The sequence below is a fragment of the Lissotriton helveticus genome, chromosome 4_1, assembly GCF_964261635.1.
Source record: "Lissotriton helveticus chromosome 4_1, aLisHel1.1, whole genome shotgun sequence".
Taxonomy (NCBI): domain Eukaryota; kingdom Metazoa; phylum Chordata; class Amphibia; order Caudata; family Salamandridae; genus Lissotriton; species Lissotriton helveticus.
Genome location: NC_136063.1, coordinates 61,523,258 through 61,548,801, shown reverse-complemented (window position 1 = coordinate 61,548,801; position 25,544 = coordinate 61,523,258). Strand labels below are relative to the sequence as shown.

The 25,544-nt window shown below is 47.7% G+C and overlaps 1 protein-coding gene across 1 annotated transcript in view; it reads left to right on the top strand.

Moving 5' to 3' along the window:
• LOC144827863 (uromodulin-like) overlaps positions 1-24,666 on the top strand; it is a 159,236-nt gene extending 134,570 nt beyond the window's left edge. Inside the window, exons 8-9 of the mRNA XM_078686027.1 lie at positions 20,036-20,068; positions 20,649-24,666. Coding sequence (XP_078542153.1) covers positions 20,036-20,068; positions 20,649-20,713 — 98 coding nt within the window. The 3' untranslated portion in view covers positions 20,714-24,666. The remainder of the gene's footprint in view (positions 1-20,035; positions 20,069-20,648) is intronic.
• The last annotated feature ends 878 nt before the right edge of the window (positions 24,667-25,544 follow it).

Below are 25,544 nucleotides of genomic sequence, written 5' to 3'. Positions count from 1 at the left end.
CTGACCCTGTGCCTCATGGGAACAGTCCAGCCCGAACTGCCAAGGCCTGCCTTCCCTGGACCGGAAACAAGCTTCCGAGGACCGGTTTCTGGCATTCCAGCCGTCTTCAGCCCGGCTTGCTTGAATCCAGTGGCAAAGTGAGCAAGGGACTCACGTCAGAGCATACCCTGCTACACTTATGGCGGCCAAAAGGGGTACAAAAGGGGGTGGTGATGGACGGAGTATCTGAACCAATCAAACACTCACACCCAGTCAAAAGATCTGGGTTTGATCCATCACCGTTCTTTAGCCCACTCTGCCACCCCAGTTCAGACATGGCTATATGCAAATCAGTCTGACCCTGTGCCTCATGGGAACAGTCCAGCCCAAACTGCCAAGCCATGCCTTCCCTGGACCGGAACCAAGCTTCCGAGGACCGGTTTCTGGCATTCCAGCCGTCTTCAGACCGGCTTGCTTGAATCCAGTGGCATAGTGAGCAAGGGACGAACGTCTGAGCATACCCTGCCACACTTATGGCGGCCAAAAGCGGTACAAAAGGGGGTGGTGATGGACAGAGCATCTGAACAAATCAAACACTCACACCCAGTCAAAAGATCTGGGTTTGATCCATCACCGCTCTTTAGCCCACTCTGCCACCCCTGTTCAGACATGGCTATATGCAAATCAGTCTGACCCTGTGCCTCATGGGAACAGTCCAGCCCGATCATGAGGCACAGGGTCAGACTGATTTGCATATGGCCATGTCTGAACTGGGGTGGCTGAGTGAGCTAAAGAATGGTGATGGATTGAACCCAGATCAGTTGACTGGGGGTGAGTGTTTGATTTGCTCAAACGCTCCGCTCCGTCCATCATCCCCTTTTGTATCGCTCTGTTTCCGACTGGCAGACATGCTCCTTGAGCCTTTTGGAAGCCAACTGGAACATCCGGAGAGTTTCAAAACCGACAGCCTCCATTGTATTGAGGCTGTCGCTTTTTAAACCGGAAATCTCAGTCGGAGGATTGTAATCTGACACTTAATGTTAAATACCCTCCCAGTGCTTCATTTGAGCCAGTGGTTTTCCTGTGCTCAGCACCATACTTAATTGTCTGCACCTGCTCTAATGGGAGTCTACCACCTGGTGGCGATGTCTGTTTAATTTTGGCATGTACACTACAAACATGTTTATTAAGTCAACTCAAATTGAAAATGAATAATAAGTAGCCTCTCACACTATTATTATAGCTTAGTGTGGCCTGAAAACGTCTGAATTATCACACTTGTAGGATTGTGATGGTTAGTGTAGTAAATACCTTCTTCACTGTTCCTCTCTGGCTAGACAATACTATTATACTTATGACATCATAGAATGCCTTGCAAAAGAGACTAGTGCATGATATGCATGCCAGAGTGTCTCTCTAGCTGACTGTACCTTTCTATTACCTATTGTGGCAGTTGGTCATCTGAGGCTGAGCTACCAACAGCGAGCTCCTGGTGGGGTTTCTCCTGTTTTCCTTATAACTTAACTTATCTGTCTAACCTGGAAGGAACCTACAATAAAGGATCTTAACCTATCAAGTGGACTCTGCACCTTTCATTTATTACAGTTAGCTGTTATGTTGGTACTGTCATTGGCAGCACTGGCAGTGCCAATGCATGCTGCAGACTGCAGTGGCCTTCCAAGAAGCGCCCTGGCACTTAATTTTTGACAAATTAAGCACTGCTGATCTGTCCACAGAACTTGTACACAGGGTGTCATTGTCAACATGTTCCTGTGGTGAGAAGCACCCTTCAGCGCTAGAGTACCACCTATTCAGGAATATCCAAGATAATCCCGAAATATATATGAATATTTTCCTAAAAAAGGCTTTTTCAAGACAAAAGCTAAAAATCAGATTATTTTTTAGGAAAAACGGCAGCCTGATGGGCTTCTGTCTCTTTAAGCCTCCAGGAGCTTCAAATACCCAGGATGGATTGCACCATCAAACTCTTTCCAGAGTCAGTTCTTGTTTTCTGGCTCACAAGAGAAGGATGTCAAAACACTTGGAGATTTTCACATCTCTGGTTATTAGAGAAAAATTAAAAAATGTGATATTTTTTTCAGCTTCACTTGACATTTCCAACTATAATCTTCTGCAGTTTCTTGGCTTTTGTGTGGCCCCTCAGTTAATCCTACTGTGACCGGAGACCTCCCCCTGAGAATTTCAATGATTAGAACCTCAAAACAATAATGAAGAACAGAAAATTAAGTATATTCAATTCAAAATGTATTAAAGATTTGGAACTCCTAGGAGGTCCACCAAAAAATACAAACTTATTGTCAATAATCATGAAACATAAAATAATTGAGGTTTACAACATTACTTATCCTGGACTATACATAGGACATTAGAAAGTTCCCAGTTCGTACACAGAATGAAATCAAAAAGTTCAATTTCTGCTAAAAAATCAAGTTAGAATTAGGAGCAGGAAAAAAGAGTAATGAACATCTCCCCCAAAAAATGCGAAGGGCAGTATAGATATGCCAGGTCATATACAGCAAAGTCCAAAGTTCATATTTGACTTTAAATTTTCAAATTGGAATTAGCAGCAAAAAAAGGATAGGTGAGCATGTCTGGACCTGTGCACAAGAGCAATTCAGTAGCAACCAGTTCATGTGCAAGATACAACCTGTGATCCACTTCAATTAAAATTCGAGGTTGGCAACAAGAGCATGGTGGAAAACAGAATCAACCTAACCCTATAGGGCAAAATAGCAGTAAATAGCAGCCAATCAGTGTGCAAAATGCAAAATTGATGAAATAAAACAATGATACTTCCTAAAAAGCTGTCAAACAGAAAGAATATCTGCCCAATAAAAAGATATGCTAAAATGTAAAATATATAGATAAACTCCTTTAAAATAATTAAAACGTTTTACACACACTGCTTAGTTTTTTGGACAAGAGATAGTCTCGGGCTGATGTTACGTTTTTATTACTATTTTGTAAAAACATCGGTCGAAGCCAACGATAACGACTCAATGCCGATGCAAGGCAAGCAAACAAAACATGGTCCAGGGCCTGAGTGCGCAGCAAACACAAGTTACAAGTTTTTCCATTATTCAGATTTTGGGACCAGTTTGCTGTTAGGTCTTTTAAAGGTACGAGATTCATAGGGCATAAAATGAGCAGGCGAACAATTCTGTGTTCTAAATTCCAAAATAAATATTAAATTAAGTGTACATCACACAAATACAAATTATGAAATATTTTATTTAATTCACACAAACAAAATGAAAAATAGTTTTATTATCTCAATGTGTAAAAGAAATGTACATTAATTTCTTAAACATACATCAATATGGTGTTCTCTAGCATATCATTTCGTCATCACTATCACTGCTGGCGATACACTTGGTCAACATTGAAGGAGAATGGGTCTTAGAAAAATCATGCACAGCCTACACTACTGTCACGATTATCACAGTGACAGTGCTGGTGATTTGCTGATGAGTCTCTCTATCACACTACCAGGACAGCATTGTAGCACTGCCGGTGAGTCTCTCTATAGCACTACCGGGCCGGTATCATGATAGCACTGCAGGTGCCGCATCAGTGGTGCAAAGTAGCACTGCCGGTGAGTCTCTCTATAGCATCATGATAGCGCTGTGGATGCGACATCAGTAGTGCTTTGTAGCACTGCTGGTGAGTCTCTCCATAGCATCATGATAGCGCTGTGGGTGCGACATCAGTAGTGCTTTGTAGCACTGCCGGTGAGTCTCTCTATAGCATCATGATAGCGCTGTGGATGCGACATCAGTAGTGCTTTGTAGCACTGCTGGTGAGACTCTCTATGGCCTCATGTTAGCACTGTGGATGCGACATCAGTAGTGCTTTGTAGCACTGCTGGTGAGTCTCTCTATAGCATCATGATAGCGCTGTGGATGCGACATCAGTAGTGCTTTGTAGCACTGCTGGTGAGTCTCTCTATAGCATCATGATAGCACTGTGGATGCAGCATCAGTAGGGCTTTGTAGCACTGCCGGTGAGTCTCTCTATAGCATCATGATAGCGCTGTGGGTGCGACATCAGTAGTGCTTTGTAGCACTGCTGGTGAGTCTCTCTATGGCCTCATGATAGCGCTGTGGGTGTGACATCAGTAGTGCTTTGTAGCACTGCTGGTGAGTCTCTCTATAGCATCATGATAGCACTGTGGGTGCGACATCAGTAGTGCTTTGTAGCACTGCCGGTGAGTCTCTCCATAGCATCATGATAGCGCTGTGGGTGCGACATCAGTAGTGCTTTGTAGCACTGCCGGTGAGTCTCTCTATAGCATCATGATAGCACTGTGGGTGTGGCATCAGTAGTGCTTTGTAGCACTGCTGGTGAGACTCTCTATGGCATCATGATAGCACTGTGGATGCGACATCAGTAGTGCTTTGTAGCACTGCCGGTGAGTCTCTCTATAGCATCATGATAGCACTGTGGATGCGACATCAGTAGTGCTTTGTAGCACTGCTGGTGAGACTCTCTATAGCATCATGTTAGCACTGTGGATGCGACATCAGTAGTGCTTTGTAGCACTGCTGGTGAGTCTCTCTATAGCATCATGATAGCGCTGTGGATGCGACATCAGTAGTGCTTTGTAGCACTGCTGGTGAGTCTCTCTATGGCCTCATGATAGCGCTGTGGGTGTGACATCAGTAGTGCTTTGTAGCACTGCTGGTGAGTCTCTCTATAGCATCATGATAGCACTGTGGATGTGACATCAGTAGTGCTTTGTTTTACTGCTGGTGAGTCTCTCCATAGCATCATGATAGCGCTGTGGGTGCGACATCAGTAGTGCTTTGTAGCACTGCCGGTGAGTCTCTCTATAGCATCATGATAGCGCTGTGGGTGCGACATCAGTAGTGCTTTGTAGCACTGCTGGTGAGTCTCTCTATGGCCTCATGATAGCGCTGTGGGTGTGACATCAGTAGTGCTTTGTAGCACTGCTGGTGAGTCTCTCTATAGCATCATGATAGCGCTGTGGATGCGACATCAGTAGTGCTTTGTAGCACTGCTGGTGAGTCTCTCCATAGCATCATGATAGCGCTGTGGGTGCGACATCAGTAGTGCTTTGTAGCACTGCCGGTGAGTCTCTCCATAGCATCATGATAGCGCTGTGGGTGCGACATCAGTAGTGCTTTGTAGCACTGCCGGTGAGTCTCTCTATAGCATCATGATAGCACTGTGGGTGTGGCATCAGTAGTGCTTTGTAGCACTGCTGGTGAGACTCTCTATGGCATCATGATAGCACTGTGGGTGCGGCATCAGTAGTGCTTTGTAGCACTGCCGGTGAGTCTCTCTATAGCATCATGTTAGCACTGTGGATGCAGCATCAGTAGAGCTTTGTAGCACTGCCGGTGAGTCTCTCTATAGCATCATGATAGCGCTGTGGATGCGGCATCAGTAGTGCTTTGTAGAACTGCCGGTGAGACTCTCTATAGCATCATGATAGCGCTGTGGGTGCGACAACAGTAGTGCTCTGTAGCACTGCCGGTGAGTCTCTCTATAGCATCATGACAGCGCTGTGGGTGCGGCACCAGTAGTGCTTTGTAGCACTGCTGGTGAGTTTCTCCATAGCATCATGATAGCGCTGTGGGTGCGACATCAGTAGTGCTTTGTAGCACTGCCGGTGAGTCTCTCTATAGCATCATGATAGTGCTGTGGGTGCGACATCAGTAGTGCTTTGTAGCACTGCTGGTAAGTCTCTCTATGCGATACAAAAGGGGATGATGGACGGAGCATTTGAGCAAATCAAACACTCAGCCCCAGTCAACTGATCTGGGTTTAATCCATCACCATTCTTTAGCCCACTCAGCCACCCCATTTCAGACATGGCTATATGCAAATCAGTCTGACCCTGTGCCTCATGGGAACAGTCCAGCCCGAACTGCAAAGCCATGTCTTCCATGGACCGGAAACAAGCATCCTGGGACCGGTTTCGGATTCATAATCCTCATCAGCCAGGCTATCTTGAATCCAGTGGCCAAGTGAGCAAGGGACTCACGTCTGAGCATACCCTGCCACACTTAGGGCGAACAAAGCGATACAAAAGGGGATGATGGATGGAGCATTTGAGCAAATCAAACACTCACCCCCAGTCAATTGATCTGGGTTTAATCCATCACCATTCTTTAGCCCACTCAGCCACCCCATTTCTCTCTATAGCATCATGATAGCACTGTGGATGCGACATCAGTAGTGCTTTGTAGCACTGCTGGTGAGTCTCTCTAAAGCATCATGATAGCACTGTGGGTACGGCATCAGTAGTGCTTTGTAGCACTGCTGGTGAGTCTCTCTATAGCATCATGATAGCACTGTGGGTGCGGCATCAGTAGTGCTTTGTAGCACTGCTGGTGAGTCTCTCTATAGCATCATGATAGCACTGTGGGTGCAACATCAGTAGTGCTTTGTAGCACTGCCGGTGAGTCTCTCTATAGCATCATGATAGCGCTGTGGGTGCGACATCAGTAGTGCTTTGGAGCACTGCTGGTGAGTCTCTCTATAGCATCATGTTAGCACTGTGGGTGCAGCATCAGTAGTGCTTTGTAGCACTGCCGGTGAGTCTCTCTATAGCATCATGATAGCGCTGTGGGTGCGACATCAGTAGTGCTTTGTAGCACTGCTGGTGAGTCTCTCTATAGCATCATGATAGCACTGTGGATGCCGCATCAATAGTGCTTTGTAGCACTGCTGGTGAGTCTCTCAATAGCATCATGATAGCACTGTGGGTGCAGCACCAGTAGTGCTTTGTAGCACTGCTGGTGAGTCTCTCTATAGCATCATGATAGCACTGTGGATGCCGCATCAATAGTGCTTTGTAGCACTGCTGGTGAGTCTCTCAATAGCATCATGATAGCACTGTGGGTGCGGCACCAGTAGTGCTTTGTAGCACTGCTGGTGAGTCTCTCTATAGCATCATGATAGCACTGTGGATGCGACATCAGTAGTGCTTTGTAGCACTGCTGGTGAGTCTCTCAATAGCATCATGATAGCACTGTGGGTGCGGCACCAGTAGTGCTTTGTAGCACTGCTGGTGAGTCTCTCTATAGCATCATGATAGCACTGTGGGTGCGACATCAGTAGTGCTTTGTAGCACTGCCGGTGAGTCTCTCTATAGCATCATGATAGCGCTGTGGGTGCGGCACCAGTAGTGCTTTGTAGCACTGCCGGTGAGTCTCTCTATAGCATCATGATAGCACTGTGGATGCGACATCAGTAGTGCTTTGTAGCACTGCTGGTGAGTCTCTCTATAGCATCATGATAGCACTGTGGGTGCGGCATCAGTAGTGCTTTGTAGCACTGCTGGTGAGTCTCTCTATAGCATCATGACAGCACTGTGGATGCGATATCATTAGAGCTTTGTAGCACTGCTGGTGAGTCTCTCTATAGCATCATGATAGCACTGTGGGTGCGACTTCAGTAGTGCTTTGTACCACTGCCGGTGAGTCTCTCTATAGCATCATGATAGCACTGTGGATGCGACATCAGTAGTGCTTTGTAACACTTCTGGTGAGTCTCTCTATAGTATCATGACAGCACTGTGGGTACGGCATCAGGGGTGTTTTGTAGCACTGCTGGTGATTCTCTCTATAGCAGTACGAATCCGGCATCATGATAGCACTGTGGTTGCGGCATCAGTAGTGCTTTGTAGCACTGGTGGTTATTCTCTCTATAGCACTACAATGCTGGCATCAGGATAGCACTGTGGGTGCGGCATCAGTAGTGCTTTGTAGCACTGCTGGTGAGTCTCTCTATAGCATCATGATAGCGCTGTGGGTGTGACATCAGTAGTGCTTTGTAGCACTGCTGGTGAGTCTCTCTATAGCATCATGACAGCGCTGTGGGTGCAGCATCAGTAGTGCTTTGTAGCACTGGTGGTGAGTCTCTCTATAGCATCATGACAGCGCTGTGGGTGCGGCATCAGTAGTGCTTTGTAGCACTGCTGGTGAGTCTCTCTATAGCATCATGATAGCGCTGTGGATTCGACATCAGTAGTGCTTTGTAGCACTGCTGGTGAGTCTCTCTATAGCATCATGATAGCGCTGTGGGTGTGACATCAGTAGTGCTTTGTAGCACTGCTGGTGAGTCTCTCTATAGCATCATGACAGCGCTGTGGGTGCAGCATCAGTAGTGCTTTGTAGCACTGGTGGTGAGTCTCTCTATAGCATCATGACAGCGCTGTGGGTGCGGCATCAGTAGTGCTTTGTAGCACTGCTGGTGAGTCTCTCTATGGCATCATGATAGCACTGTGGGTGCGGCACCAGTAGTGCTTTGTAGCACTGCTGGTGAGTCTCTCTATAGCATCATGATAGCACTGTGGGTGCGGCACCAGTAGTGCTTTGTAGCACTGCTGGTGAGTCTCTCTATAGCATCATGATAGCGCTGTGGATGCAGCATCAGTAGAGCTTTGTAGCACTGCTGGTGAGTCTCTCTATAGCATCATGATAGCGCTGTGGATGTGACATCCGTAGTGCTTTGTAGCACTGCTGGTGAGTCTCTCCATAGCATCATGATAGCGCTGTGGATGCAGCATCAGTAGAGCTTTGTAGCACTGCTGGTGAGTCTCTCTATAGCATCAAGATAGCGCTGTGGATGTGACATCCGTAGTGCTTTGTTTTACTGCTGGTGAGTCTCTCTATAGCATCATGATAGCACCGTGGGTACGGCATCAGTAGTGCTTTGTAGCACTGCTGGTGAGTCTCTCCATAGCATCATGATAGCGCTGTGGATGCGGCATCAATAGTGCTTTGTAGCACTGCTAGTGAGTCTCTCTATGGCATCATGATAGCACTGTGGGCACAGCATCAGTAGTGCTTTGTAGCACTGCTGGTGAGTCTCTCTATAGCATCATGATAGCACTGTGGGTGCGGCATCAGTAGTGCATTGTAGCACTGCTGGTGAGTCTCTCTATAGCATCATGATAGCGCTGTGGATGTGACATCAGTAGTGCTTTGTAGCACTGCTGGTGAGTCTCTCTATAGCATCATGACAGCGCTGTGGGTGCGGCATCAGTAGTGCTTTGTAGCACTGCTGGTGAGTCTCTCTATGGCCTCATGATAGCGCTGTGGATGCAGCATCAGTAGTGCTTTGTAGCACTGCCGGTGAGACTCTCTATAGCATCATGATAGCGCTGTGGGTGCGACAACAGTAGTGCTTTGTAGCACTGCTGGTGAGTCTCTCTATAGCATCATGATAGCACTGTGGGTGCGGCACCAGTAGTGCTTTGTAGCACTGCCGGTGAGTCTCTCTATAGCATCATGATAGCGCTCTGGATGCAGCATCAGTAGTGCTGTGTAGCACTGCCGGTGAGTCTCTCTATAGCATCATGATAGCACTGTGGGCACAGCATCAGTAGTGCTTTGTAGCACTGCTGGTGAGTCTCTCTATAGCATCATGATAGCACTGTAGGTGCGACATCAGTAGTGCTTTGTAGCACTGCCGGTGAGTCTCTCTATAGCATCATGTTAGCACTGTGGATGCGACATCAGTAGTGCTTTGTAGCACTGCTGGTGAGTCTCTCTATAGCATCATGATAGCACTGTGGGTGCGGCACCAGTAGTGCTTTGTAGCACTGCTGGTGAGTCTCTCTATAGCATCATGATAGCACTGTTGGTGCGGCATCAGTAGTGCTTTGTAGCACTGCTGGTGAGTCTCTCTATAGCATCATGATAGCGCTGTGGGTGCAGCATCAGTAGTGCTTTGTAGCACTGCTGGTGAGTCTCTCTATAGCATCATGACAGCGCTGTGGGTGCGGCATCAGTAGTGCTTTGTACCACTGCCGGTGAGTCTCTCTATAGCATCATGATAGCACTGTGGATGCAGCATCAGTGGTGCAAAGTAGCACTGCTGGTGAGTCTCTCTATGGCATCATGATAGCACTGTTGGTGCGGCATCAGTAGTGCTTTGTAGCACTGCTGGTGAGTCTCTCTATAGCATCATGATAGCACTGTGGGTGCGGCATCAGTAGTGCTTTGTAGCACTGCCGGTGAGTCTCTCTATGGCATCATGATAGCGCTGTGGGTGCGGCATCAGTAGTGCTTTGTAGCACTGGTGGTGGTTCTCTCTATAGCACTACGAAGCCGGCATCATGACTGCACTGTGGGTGCGGCATCAGTAGTGCTTTGTAGCACTGCTGGTGAGTCTCTCTATAGCATCATGACTGCACTGTGGATTCGACATCAGTAGTGCTTTGTAGCACTGCCGGTGAGTCTCTCTATAGCATCATGACAGCGCTGTGGGTGCGGCACCAGTAGTGCTTTGTAGCACTGCTGGTGAGTCTCTCCATAGCATAATGATAGCGCTGTGGGTGCGACATCCGTAGTGCTTTGTAGCACTGCCGGTGAGTCTCTCTATAGCATCATGATAGTGCTGTGGGTGCGACATCAGTAGTGCTTTGTAGCACTGCTGGTAAGTCTCTCTATGCGATACAAAAGGGGATGATGGACGGAGCATTTGAGCAAATCAAACACTCAGCCCCAGTCAACTGATCTGGGTTTAATCCATCACCATTCTTTAGCCCACTCAGCCACCCCATTTCAGACATGGCTATATGCAAATCAGTCTGACCCTGTGCCTCATGGGAACAGTCCAGCCCGAACTGCAAAGCCATGTCTTCCATGGACCGGAAACAAGCATCCTGGGACCGGTTTCGGATTCATAATCCTCATCAGCCAGGCTATCTTGAATCCAGTGGCCAAGTGAGCAAGGGACTCACGTCTGAGCATACCCTGCCACACTTAGGGCGAACAAAGCGATACAAAAGGGGATGATGGATGGAGCATTTGAGCAAATCAAACACTCACCCCCAGTCAACTGATCTGGGTTTAATCCATCACCATTCTTTAGCCCACTCAGCCACCCCATTTCTCTCTATAGCATCATGATAGCACTGTGGATGCGACATCAGTAGTGCTTTGTAGCACTGCTGGTGAGTCTCTCTAAAGCATCATGATAGCACTGTGGGTGCGGCATCAGTAGTGCTTTGTAGCACTGCTGGTGAGTCTCTCTATAGCATCATGATAGCACTGTGGGTGCGGCATCAGTAGTGCTTTGTAGCACTGCTGGTGAGTCTCTCTATAGCATCATGATAGCACTGTGGGTGCGACATCAGTAGTGCTTTGTAGCACTGCCGGTGAGTCTCTCTATAGCATCATGATAGCGCTGTGGGTGCGACATCAGTAGTGCTTTGTAGCACTGCTGGTGAGTCTCTCTATAGCATCATGATAGCACTGTGGATGCCGCATCAATAGTGCTTTGTAGCACTGCTGGTGAGTCTCTCAATAGCATCATGATAGCACTGTGGGTGCAGCACCAGTAGTGCTTTGTAGCACTGCTGGTGAGTCTCTCTATAGCATCATGATAGCACTGTGGATGCCGCATCAATAGTGCTTTGTAGCACTGCTGGTGAGTCTCTCAATAGCATCATGATAGCACTGTGGGTGCAGCATCAGTAGTGCTTTGTAGCACTGCTGGTGAGTCTCTCAATAGCATCATGATAGCACTGTGGGTGCGACATCAGTAGTGCTTTGTAGCACTGCTGGTGAGTCTCTCTATAGCATCATGATAGCACTGTGGGTGCGACATCAGTAGTGCTTTGTAGCACTGCCGGTGAGTCTCTCTATAGCATCATGATAGCGCTGTGGGTGCGACATCAGTAGTGCTTTGTAGCACTGCTGGTGAGTCTCTCTATAGCATCATGATAGCACTGTGGATGCCGCATCAATAGTGCTTTGTAGCACTGCTGGTGAGTCTCTCAATAGCATCATGATAGCACTGTGGGTGCGGCACCAGTAGTGCTTTGTAGCACTGCTGGTGAGTCTCTCTATAGCATCATGATCGCACTGTGGATGCCGCATCAATAGTGCTTTGTAGCACTGCTGGTGAGTCTCTCTATAGCATCATGATAGCGCTGTGGGTGCGGCACCAGTAGTGCTTTGTAGCACTGCCGGTGAGTCTCTCTATAGCATCATGATAGCACTGTGCATTCGACATCAGTAGTGCTTTGTAGCACTGCTGGTGAGTCTCTCTATAGCATCATGATAGCACTGTGGGTGCGGCATCAGTAGTGCTTTGTAGCACTGCTGGTGAGTCTCTCTATAGCATCATGACAGCACTGTGGGTGCGACATCAGTAGTGCTTTGTAGCACTGCTGGTGAGTCTCTCTATAGCATCATGACAGCGCTGTGGGTGCGGCATCAGTAGTGCTTTGTACCACTGCCGGTGAGTCTCTCTATAGCATCATGATAGCACTGTGGATGCGACATCAGTAGTGCTTTGTAGCACTGCTGGTGAGTCTCTCTATAGCATCATGACAGCACTGTGGGTGCGACATCAGTAGTGCTTTGTAGCACTGCTGGTGAGTCTCTCTATAGCATCATGATAGCACTGTGGGTGCGGCATCAGTGGTGCAAAGTAGCACTGCTGGTGAGTCTCTCTATGGCATCATGATAGCACTGTGGATTCGACATCAGTAGTGCTTTGTAGCACTGCTGGTGAGTCTCTCTATAGCATCATGATAGCGCTGTGGGTGTGACATCAGTAGTGCTTTGTAGCACTGCTGGTGAGTCTCTCTATAGCATCATGACAGCGCTGTGAGTGCAGCATCAGTAGTGCTTTGTAGCACTGGTGGTGAGTCTCTCTATAGCATCATGACAGCGCTGTGGGTGCGGCATCAGTAGTGCTTTGTAGCACTGCTGGTGAGTCTCTCTATAGCATCATGATAGCACTGTGGGTGCGGCACCAGTAGTGCTTTGTAGCACTGCTGGTGAGTCTCTCTATAGCATCATGATAGCGCTGTGGATGCAGCATCAGTAGAGCTTTGTAGCACTGCTGGTGAGTCTCTCTATAGCATCATGATAGCGCTGTGGATGTGACATCCGTAGTGCTTTGTTTTACTGCTGGTGAGTCTCTCTATAGCATCATGATAGCACCGTGGGTACGGCATCAGTAGTGCTTTGTAGCACTGCTGGTGAGTCTCTCCATAGCATCATGATAGCGCTGTGGATGCAGCATCAGTAGAGCTTTGTAGCACTGCTGGTGAGTCTCTCTATAGCATCAAGATAGCGCTGTGGATGTGACATCCGTAGTGCTTTGTTTTACTGCTGGTGAGTCTCTCTATAGCATCATGATAGCACCGTGGGTACGGCATCAGTAGTGCTTTGTAGCACTGCTGGTGAGTCTCTCCATAGCATCATGATAGCGCTGTGGATGCGGCATCAATAGTGCTTTGTAGCACTGCTAGTGAGTCTCTCTATGGCATCATGATAGCACTGTGGGCACAGCATCAGTAGTGCTTTGTAGCACTGCTGGTGAGTCTCTCTATAGCATCATGATAGCACTGTGGGTGCGGCATCAGTAGTGCATTGTAGCACTGCTGGTGAGTCTCTCTATAGCATCATGATAGCGCTGTGGATGTGACATCAGTAGTGCTTTGTAGCACTGCTGGTGAGTCTCTCTATAGCATCATGACAGCGCTGTGGGTGCGACATCAGTAGTGCTTTGTAGCACTGCTGGTGAGTCTCTCTATAGCATCATGATAGCGCTGTGGATGTGACATCAGTAGTGCTTTGTAGCACTGCTGGTGAGTCTCTCTATAGCATCATGACAGCGCTGTGGGTGCGGCATCAGTAGTGCTTTGTAGCACTGCTGGTGAGTCTCTCTATAGCATCATGACAGCACTGTGGGTGCGGCATAAGTAGTACTTTGTAGCACTGCTGGTGAGTCTCTCTATAGCATCATGATAGCACTGTGGGTGCGGCACCAGTAGTGCTTAGTAGCACTGCTGGTGAGTCTCTCTATAGCATCATGATAGCACTGTTGGTGCGGCATCAGTAGTGCTTTGTAGCACTGCTGGTGAGTCTCTCTATAGCATCATGATAGCGCTGTGGGTGCAGCATCAGTAGTGCTTTGTAGCACTGCTGGTGAGTCTCTCTATAGCATCATGACAGCGCTGTGGGTGCGGCATCAGTAGTGCTTTGTACCACTGCCGGTGAGTCTCTCTATAGCATCATGATAGCACTGTGGATGCAGCATCAGTGGTGCAAAGTAGCACTGCTGGTGAGTCTCTCTATGGCATCATGATAGCACTGTGGATTCGACATCAGTAGTGCTTTGTAGCACTGCTGGTGAGTCTCTCTATAGCATCATGATAGCGCTGTGGATGTGACATCAGTAGTGCTTTGTAGCACTGCTGGTGAGTCTCTCTATGGCATCATGATAGCACTGTGGGAGCAGCACCAGTAGTGCTTTGTAGCACTGCTGGTGAGTCTCTCTATAGCATCATGATAGCACTGTGGATGCGACATCAGTAGTGCTTTGTAGCACTGCTGATGAGTCTCTCTTTGGCATCATGATAGCGCTGTGGATTCGACATCAGTAGTGCTTTGTAGCACTGCTGGTGAGTCTCTCTATAGCATCATGATAGCACTGTGGATGCGACATCAGTAGTGCTTTGTAGCACTGCTGGTGAGTCTCTCTTTGGCATCATGATAGCGCTGTGGGTGCGGCATCAGTAGTGCTTTGTAGCACTGCTGGTGAGTCTCTCCATAGCATCATGATAGCACTGTGGGTGCGGCATCAGTAGTACTTTGTAGCACTGCTGGTGAGTCTCTCTATAGCATCATGATAGCACTGTAGGTGCAGCATCAGTAGTGCTTTGTAGCACTGCTGGTGAGTCTCTCTATAGCATCATGATAGCACTGTGGGTGCGGCACCAGTAGTGCTTTGTAGCACTGCTGGTGAGTCTCTCTATAGCATCATGATAGCACTGTGGGTGCGGCACCAGTAGTGCTTTGTAGCACTGCCGGTGAGTCTCTCTATAGCATCATGATAGCGCTCTGGATGCAGCATCAGTAGTGCTGTGTAGCACTGCCGGTGAGTCTCTCTATAGCATCATGATAGCGCTGTGGGTGTGACATCAGTAGTGCTTTGTAGCACTGCTGGTGAGTCTCTCTATAGCATCATGATAGCACTGTGGGTGCGGCACCAGTAGTGCTTTGTAGCACTGCTGGTGAGTCTCTCTATAGCATCATGATAGCACTGTTGGTGCGGCATCAGTAGTGCTTTGTAGCACTGCTGGTGAGTCTCTCTATAGCATCATGATAGCGCTGTGGATGTGACATCCGTAGTGCTTTGTAGCACTGCTGGTGAGTCTCTCTATAGCATCATGACAGCGCTGTGGATGCGACATCAGTAGTGCTTTGTAGCACTGCTGATGAGTCTCTCTATAGCATCATGATAGCACTGTAGGTGCGGCATCAGTAGTGCTTTGTAGCACTGCCGGTGAGTCTCTCTATAGCATCATGATAGCACTGTGGGTGCGGCATCAGTAGTGCTTTGTAGCACTGCTAGTGAGTCTCTCTATAGCATCATGACAGCACTGTGGATGCGACATCAGTAGTGCTTTGTAGCACTGCTGATGAGTCTCTCTATAGCATCATGATAGCACTGTGGGTGCGGCATCAGTAGTGCTTTGTAGCACTGCCGGTGAGTCTCTCTATAGCATCATGATAGCGCTGTGGATGCGGCATCAGTAGTGCTTTGTAGCACTGCTGGTGAGTCTCTCAATAGCATCATGATAGCACTGTGGATGCGACATCAGTAGTGCTTTGTAGCACTGCCGGTGAGTCTCTCTATAGCATCATGATAGCACTGTGGGTGCGGCATCAGTAGTGCTTTGTAGCACTGCCGGTGAGTCTCTCTATAGCATCATGATAGCACTGTGGGTGCGGCATCAGTAGTGCTTTGTAGCACTGCTGGTGAGTCTCTCAACAGCATCATGATAGCACTGTGGATGCGACATCAGTAGTGCTTTGTAGCACTGCTGGTGAGTCTCTCAACAGCATCATGATAGCACTGTGGGTGCGGCATCAGTAGTGCTTTGTAGCACTGCTGGTGAGTCTCTCAACAGCATCATGACAGCACTGTGGGTGCGGCATCAGTAGTGCTTTGTAGCACTGCCGGTGAGTCTTTCTATAGCATCATGATAGCACTGTGGGTGCGACATCAGTAGTGCTTTGTAGCACTGCTGGTGAGTCTCTCTATAGCATCATGATAGCACTGTGGGTGCGACATAAGTAGTGCTTTGTAGCACTGCTGGTGAGACTCTCTATGGCATCCTGATAGCGCTGTGGGTGCGGCATCAGTAGGGCTTTGTAGCACTGCTGGTGAGTCTCTCTATAGCATCATGATAGCGCTGTGGGTGCGGCATCAGTAGTGCTTTGTAGCACTGGTGGTGGTTCTCTCTATAGCACTACGAAGCCGGCATCATGACTGCACTGTGGATGCGACATCAATAGTGCTTTGTAGCACTGCTAGTGAGTCTCTCTATAGCATCATGACAGCACTGTGGGTGCGGCATAAGTAGTACTTTGTAGCACTGCTGGTGAGTCTCTCTATAGCATCATGATAGCACTGTGGGTGCGGCACCAGTAGTGCTTAGTAGCACTGCTGGTGAGTCTCTCTATAGCATCATGATAGCACTGTTGGTGCGGCATCAGTAGTGCTTTGTAGCACTGCTGGTGAGTCTCTCTATAGCATCATGATAGCGCTGTGGGTGCAGCATCAGTAGTGCTTTGTAGCACTGCTGGTGAGTCTCTCTATAGCATCATGACAGCGCTGTGGGTGCGGCATCAGTAGTGCTTTGTACCACTGCCGGTGAGTCTCTCTATAGCATCATGATAGCACTGTGGATGCAGCATCAGTGGTGCAAAGTAGCACTGCTGGTGAGTCTCTCTATGGCATCATGATAGCACTGTGGATTCGACATCAGTAGTGCTTTGTAGCACTGCTGGTGAGTCTCTCTATAGCATCATGATAGCGCTGTGGATGTGACATCAGTAGTGCTTTGTAGCACTGCTGGTGAGTCTCTCTATGGCATCATGATAGCACTGTGGGAGCAGCACCAGTAGTGCTTTGTAGCACTGCTGGTGAGTCTCTCTATAGCATCATGATAGCACTGTGGATGCGACATCAGTAGTGCTTTGTAGCACTGCTGATGAGTCTCTCTTTGGCATCATGATAGCGCTGTGGATTCGACATCAGTAGTGCTTTGTAGCACTGCTGGTGAGTCTCTCTATAGCATCATGATAGCACTGTGGATGCGACATCAGTAGTGCTTTGTAGCACTGCTGGTGAGTCTCTCTTTGGCATCATGATAGCGCTGTGGGTGCGGCATCAGTAGTGCTTTGTAGCACTGCTGGTGAGTCTCTCCATAGCATCATGATAGCACTGTGGGTGCGGCATCAGTAGTACTTTGTAGCACTGCTGGTGAGTCTCTCTATAGCATCATGATAGCACTGTAGGTGCAGCATCAGTAGTGCTTTGTAGCACTGCTGGTGAGTCTCTCTATAGCATCATGATAGCACTGTGGGTGCGGCACCAGTAGTGCTTTGTAGCACTGCTGGTGAGTCTCTCTATAGCATCATGATAGCACTGTGGGTGCGGCACCAGTAGTGCTTTGTAGCACTGCCGGTGAGTCTCTCTATAGCATCATGATAGCGCTCTGGATGCAGCATCAGTAGTGCTGTGTAGCACTGCCGGTGAGTCTCTCTATAGCATCATGATAGCGCTGTGGGTGTGACATCAGTAGTGCTTTGTAGCACTGCTGGTGAGTCTCTCTATAGCATCATGATAGCACTGTGGGTGCGGCACCAGTAGTGCTTTGTAGCACTGCTGGTGAGTCTCTCTATAGCATCATGATAGCACTGTTGGTGCGGCATCAGTAGTGCTTTGTAGCACTGCTGGTGAGTCTCTCTATAGCATCATGATAGCGCTGTGGATGTGACATCCGTAGTGCTTTGTAGCACTGCTGGTGAGTCTCTCTATAGCATCATGACAGCGCTGTGGATGCGACATCAGTAGTGCTTTGTAGCACTGCTGATGAGTCTCTCTATAGCATCATGATAGCACTGTAGGTGCGGCATCAGTAGTGCTTTGTAGCACTGCCGGTGAGTCTCTCTATAGCATCATGATAGCACTGTGGGTGCGGCATCAGTAGTGCTTTGTAGCACTGCTAGTGAGTCTCTCTATAGCATCATGACAGCACTGTGGATGCGACATCAGTAGTGCTTTGTAGCACTGCTGATGAGTCTCTCTATAGCATCATGATAGCACTGTGGGTGCGGCATCAGTAGTGCTTTGTAGCACTGCCGGTGAGTCTCTCTATAGCATCATGATAGCGCTGTGGATGCGGCATCAGTAGTGCTTTGTAGCACTGCTGGTGAGTCTCTCAATAGCATCATGATAGCACTGTGGATGCGACATCAGTAGTGCTTTGTAGCACTGCCGGTGAGTCTCTCTATAGCATCATGATAGCACTGTGGGTGCGGCATCAGTAGTGCTTTGTAGCACTGCCGGTGAGTCTCTCTATAGCATCATGATAGCACTGTGGGTGCGGCATCAGTAGTGCTTTGTAGCACTGCTGGTGAGTCTCTCAACAGCATCATGATAGCACTGTGGATGCGACATCAGTAGTGCTTTGTAGCACTGCTGGTGAGTCTCTCAACAGCATCATGATAGCACTGTGGGTGCGGCATCAGTAGTGCTTTGTAGCACTGCTGGTGAGTCTCTCAACAGCATCATGACAGCACTGTGGGTGCGGCATCAGTAGTGCTTTGTAGCACTGCCGGTGAGTCTTTCTATAGCATCATGATAGCACTGTGGGTGCGACATCAGTAGTGCTTTGTAGCACTGCTGGTGAGTCTCTCTATAGCATCATGATAGCACTGTGGGTGCGACATAAGTAGTGCTTTGTAGCACTGCTGGTGAGACTCTCTATGGCATCCTGATAGCGCTGTGGGTGCGGCATCAGTAGGGCTTTGTAGCACTGCTGGTGAGTCTCTCTATAGCATCATGATAGCGCTGTGGGTGCGGCATCAGTAGTGCTTTGTAGCACTGGTGGTGGTTCTCTCTATAGCACTACGAAGCCGGCATCATGACTGCACTGTGGATGCGACATCAATAGTGCTTTGTAGCACTGCTAGTGAGTCTCTCTATAGCATCATGATAGCACTGTGGGTGCGGCATCAGTAGTGCATTGTAGCACTGCTGGTGAGTCTCTCTATAGCATCATGATAGCGCTGTGGATGTGACATCCGTAGTGCTTTGTAGCACTGCTGGTGAGTCTCTCTAAAGCATCATGATAGCACTGTGGGTGCGGCATCAGTAGTGCTTTGTAGCACTGCTGGTGAGTCTCTCTATAGCATCATGACAGCACTGTGGGTGCGGCATCAGTAGTGCTTTGTAGCACTGCTGGTGAGTCTCTCTATAGCATCATGATAGCACTGTGGGTGCGGCATCAGTAGTGCTTTGTAGCACTGCTGGTGAGTCTCTCTATAGCATCATGATAGCACTGTGGGTGCGGCATCAGTAGTGCTTTGTAGCACTGCCGGTGAGTCTCTCTATGGCATCATGATAGCGCTGTGGATGCGACATCAGTAGTGCTTTGTAGCACTGCTGGTGAGTCTCTCCATAGCATCATGATAGCGCTGTGGGTGCGGCATCAGTAGTGCTTTGTAGCACTGGTGGTGGTTCTCTCTATAGCACTACGAAGCCGGCATCATGACTGCACTGTGGGTGCGGCATCAGTAGTGCATTGTAGCACTGCTGGTGAGTCTCTCTATAGCATCATGATAGCACTGTGGGTGCGGCATCAGTAGTGCTTTGTAGCACTGCTGGTGAGTCTCTCTATAGCATCATGATAGCGCTGTGGGTGCGGCATCAGTAGTGCTTTGTACCACTGCTGGTGAGTCTCTCTATAGCATCATGATAGCACTGTGGGTGCGGCATCGGTAGTGCATTGTTGCTAGGGTATATTTTTAGCACAGCTGGAGTTGATTTGTGTACCATTACAGGCACAGTCTCTTCAAAGGGCTAGTCTCGCAGGATGAAGTTACCGCTGGGTCTACAGTAAGGCTATAGTATTTTTCGTTCCTCTTGACTACAGCAAGTTAAAGTTCAATTCAAATCGACATTTTGACCAGAAGTGAAGAAAGGAAATATTAACCTCCTGCTACTTTTTGCTCATTTTCAGTGTCCCTGGATGTAAACTCTGGATCGCACACAGGTAACCAACACATGGTTGTTTGTTCCTTTTCTTACTCCTGGGGTTAAAGTTTAGCCATCCAATCCCTGAAAGTCAGAAAATGGTTGTGTCTTTCACCTGATTAGGAAGAAAGTGCTTTACTAAAGAAATCATATTTTAGGGTGTGAAGTTTTGGTCTTTGAAGGATGGATTTCTTTTTGCCCAGGCCCTGAACTGTTTGTCAACATCTCAAACTTGGACACAAGGGAGTTCGCCTGGTGTGGACACAGTCCTGATATAGTCATGAGGGCATCACCAGGTTGGGATCACAGATCTGTTTGTCAGTGACAAAGCTCTCTCCTCAGCAAAGAGGACATCTCCACTATAATGCATGCCATGGAGGTAGCTGGGCTAAGGATAGTTGTTACTCTCACGCATCTCCTCCAAGGGAAGCTGGGCACTGTAAAACCTAAAGGACACACCCTACTGAGGTGGGATAATCAAAGGGTTGGGGCTGCAGATATCAAAGGGAAGGCTGAGAAGATGAAGCTGTGTGTTCTAAGAAACTTGTATTTTCTTGTGTTCCAAGACATCACATGAGCATTTTCCTTTTTGCTTCCAGATGTCTCCTTATCGGCTGTGGTAGGGAGCTCCCTGCTGGCACTGCTGAGTCTCAGGTTGATGTGAGGAGGACTGACCACACCCAAAGCCATATATGGACCTGCTAATGACACCCACAATTATCATTATACAAACTGTTTGATTCCAGTGTGTGTCTTTTGCCTGGGATGATGTGTATGGGAATCTGCTTTCTAATAATTTCTTTCCATAAGATTTAGAATTATGAACATGTATAGGGCCTGAGTTATGGTTTGACAGACAGAGTAAAGGCAGGCATCTCTCTCCCTTGGCCTTGTTTATGTCTACTTCTGCTTTAGACTTGCCAACCCTCCCAATCACTGACAGATATCCCTTTGATTATCTTGTTTCTCATTCCTATGTCCTTGCCTCTCTCCTATGCATTGCTCCCTTCCACTGCTACAGGCATGCCTTTTTCTTCACCTTTTCTAACTCCAACAATGCTTGTTCCTACTTTCCTTGTATTGGTCTGTTCCATCTCTCTGTGTCTTGATTCTTCCTTTGCATTACCAGTCCTCTTTCAGTATCTCTCATATTTGATCCTTGTCCTTTCTCGATGATATGCCTTCAATTTACACTCAAGCATTGCTTCCAACACTGATTTTGGACAGATCCCTGGGCCGAGGAGTTGTCTGTATGTTCCTGATGGTAGCACTGGCTCTTTTGTCCTCTATATACTCCTTCATTGATTCTTCTCCCAACTCTTACTCTCAATGTTTCCTCATAGTTCCTCCATCCACTGCAGCTTCCCCTGTTTACTGATTCCCCAACCTATCCAGCTCCTTGCTGTAACCCCACTGATGTTCCACTCATGATTGCTTCTGTACATGCTTGTACACTTACTCCCCATTTCCACGTCCCACATACCCCACTGATTTAGCTCAGTTTGCTCCTCCTCCCCATGACAACAATTCACACCACAGTTTTTATTCATCATTCGCTGAAACTCTTTTCGCTGAAGCAAATGTTGCCCTAATGATTCCCCATCATTTGATGCATTGTTTCCTGTGTCCACATATCTCCCCACCCATTGCTACTTCCCTCACCCTTCCCAAATTACTGTTCTTCCCTGTGCTGCATCTCCCCGTCCACCCCTTGTTCATGTCCTTGTGCTTCGTATCTGGTTGTTGCCACATTGATGCTCCACCCTTTGTTCATGTCCTTATGGTTCCTATATGGATGTAGCCCCAGTAAGTCTCAACTCTTTGTTGCATTTCCTTATGTTTCCTATATGGTTGTTGCTCCATTGATTCTCCACCCGTTGTTGCATGTCCTTATGCTTCCTATATGGATGTTGTCCCATTGATTCTCCACCCTGTGCTGCATGTCCTTATGCTTCATATAAGGTTGTTGCTCCATTGATTCTCCACCCTTTGTTGCATGTCCTTATGCTTCCTATATGGTTGTTGCTCCAATGATTCTCCAACCTTTGTTGCATGTCCTTATGCTTCCTATATGGATGTAGCCCCATTAAGTCTCAACTCGTTGTTGCATTTCCTTATGTTTCCTATCTGGTTGTTGCTCCATTGATTCTCTACCCGTTGTTGCATGTCCTTATGCTTCCTATATGGATGTTGTCCCATTTGATTCTCCACCCTGTGCTGCATGTCCTTATGCTTCATATATGGTTGTTGCTCCATTGATTCTCCACCCTTTGTTGCATGTCCTTATGCTTCCTATATGGTTGTTGCTCCAATGATACTCCACCCTTTGTAGCATGTCCTTATGCTTCCTATATGGTTGTTGCTCCCTTGATTCTCCACCCTTTGTTGCATGTCCATATGCTTCCTTTATGGTTGTTGCACCACTGATTCTCCACCCTTTGCTGCATTTCCCTTCACTTCCTATACCGTAGTTATACACTGTGCTGTTTTCCCTTGTGCCGTCACCTCTTGTTTACCTGCACTCCCTTATTGGTTCTTTATTCTCCTGCTTATTTCTGTGACACGTCTGCTGCCCACTGATGCTTCTACCCATGACCGCTGCGGCTGCTCTCTTCCCTGGCTGTTGTGTTCTGCTGTGCCAGCCTGCCCCCTACCCTTCGGCTTCTTTTCCTTTAGTGGTTGACTCCTTGCTCAGCATTACCTCTCCCTTGTTCAGCAGTTTCCAATCATGCTGTCCTGCATCTCTTAGTTAGGTTACTTCTTCAGTTTTCCCCACTGCTTTTCTCTCTATCCTCAGAGGCATCTCTCCCCTATTTCAGCTAATTTGCCACCAGTTCTACCTGCCTTTAGAGCTGCTTCTTCCTCTGCTCACCACCTGTTCTGCCTCTACAAACTGTATCTCCCTAAAGCTCCTCTTTGCTTTTCACCTTTTGCCTTCTCATAATCTCACTGCACTTCTCTTCCAAGGAAGATCCTTCTCCCTGTGCTTTGTGACACTTCTGTTCCCATCCACATTCTTCTCTGAATGCTTCCTGCTCCTTTCTGCCAGTCAGCGTCTTCTGCCAGGCTTCCTTCTGCTTATTTCCAGTTCACCTCCTTCTCCTTTTCTAACTGCCCTGTACATTCCCATTCAGTGGCATTTGCCCAAGCATGACGGTCCCTTCCTTAACTCATCCTCTATTTCTCTTTCGATGTTTATTGTTACAGCTTTCTATTTGGATATTCTCAGCTTGGTTTTCTCTATGCCACTTTCTCTCTCATCTCTGCTCACGATTCCCATTTTTACAAACTTTTACTCATGTTTGTTTTTCTTTAGCCACTTTTATTCTTTTTAACTTTCTTGCTATTTCATGTTCTTTCCCCCCTTCTCCCACTCTTTTCCTCTCCCTTCCTCTCTATGAGCTCCTTAGCTGTTTTTACACCTCCAGTCTTCTCTTTCGTCCAACGCCCCTATCCTTCCCAGTCCTGCCACTGCCACCTGCTCTCCTACCCCTTTGACGGACCTACTTATTGGCAGCAGCAGAATGAAGCAGCAATTGGTGTACACACCTGGCATGCTGCTGGTGCACTGAAGGCAAGCCACAGGAAAGCCCATCTGTATCCATCCATGGCCCAACTGCATCCAGCTCCAGGAACACTAGTCCTCCTCCCACCACGGCTACCCAGCTAGGACCCTCCGTGTCTCCACCCTGCCCGCCTCTCGCACCACCCTACTGTATTGCACCACACAACACTAAAGAAGTGTTCTCCCACCCCTCAGGCCCACCAAAGCTACCAGGACTGAGGCCAATATGTACACGGAGGAACTCAGGATAACAAAGCAACATTTTCCACAAGCTTCCAGCCACTTCTCTGCCAGCTCATCTGTTTTTTTTTTCTTTTCCTTTACTTCTCCCACTCTTAAGAGGTATCTCTACATTCTCTCTCATAATTCTCCTCCTTGGCATTCTGCGAGACTGTTCACTTCCCAAGTTTCATCTGAATGGATGGCTCTTTCCTGCCTGTTCCCTTAGAGATGTCTCTGCTCAGCTGCTTTCTTACCTGTGCAGTCGCTCCATGCTTCTTCTGCCCACAGTTTCATTCCCTCTTTAACTGTTTCCAGAGAGAGTGCTAAAGGTGTACCTTTTGCTAGAATATACTTTGCAAAGGGTTTTCAAAGCAAACAATATATATTGCCAGTAATTCCATTCTCCATGATAGGAATTTTTCCTGGAAAGTAGGGCAGAACACCCTGCGATTAACTAGATATACATCTCACTGATTTGAACAGAGGCCTGTTTTAAGGAGAAGAAACATTAACTGATTTCACTGGGCAAGAGGAAAATGCATTGGGATAAGCATTAGCTGTATAAGGATATTGAATATCGGATTCAAATGATCAACAGTCACATCACCAGTTTGTAGCCAGCTAGCATTTTATGTCAAAATCTACATATTGAATCAATGAGAATGACTGACTACTTATTAACTATAAAAGACTGTAATGATTGACAACTATGATATGCTAATGACTGTTTATTCTTCAAATGCAGGTAACTGTTGTGGGAAATCACCTATGCTTCTATAATAATGCTGATATCTGTTTCTGCTTCTATCAATTAAAGTATGCAATCATCACATTGGTGTGGGTGTGTCCTCTGTTTCTACCTGGGCATTTGTCATAAGCTTAATGTAATTTACCATATGATGCCTCACTTTTTTCCTTCTTCTTTATCTTTACATTTTCTATCTACCTTGGAACCTTCAGGTAGAGCGGTTTTCGAATGTTGGACTCCTGTCAGTGGTGAAGCACTTTAAATTATATCTCTTGGCCAACATTTTGAATTAAGAAAAGATCACAAACCTTTGGTGCCCTTATAATCTAAAAAGCAAATAGAGAAAACCACACCCAGGATTTCCAAATGGGTAATAGGGCTGCAGGTTATCATTTCAAAGTTAGAGTAGGGATATGAGCGTGTGTTCCTCCCTTCCAGGGATTCTCTTTTGAGATCAAATGGATAATTCCAAGGCGTGAGTTGATGGGCGAGACGGTGCTTCGATGCGGTGCTTGCAGCTTGCGGTGCAGCAAAAGAGCCGGAGTTTGGGAGCTGGTGTCGATCAGTCCAGACAGCGGTGTGAGTCGGGCTGTGCATCGCGAAGCATGCAAGGCGGTGTCCAACTCCGGTGCGTTCACAGGACTCGAAGCCAGCAGCAGTGACCGCGTCAGTCAGACCAGTACGAGTCAGAGTAGCGAGGCGGTGCACATCACGGTGTCCACCAGTCGCGGGGCAGGCACCGGCTCAGTGACGGCATCAGGACGGAGTTGGTGAGCTCAGAGCTTGCGTTATTCGAGGTTGACGTTGGGCGATGCAGTGCCTGCAGGACACCGGGCCGGTCGTGAGAGTCGGTCACAGCTCCCTGCTTCTGTAGCCACTGAAACAGCATTTCCAGTAGCAATCCACAAAGGCTGGTGGAGTCTACTGGTCCTGAGACTTCGGTCAGGGTGCAAGCTCTCT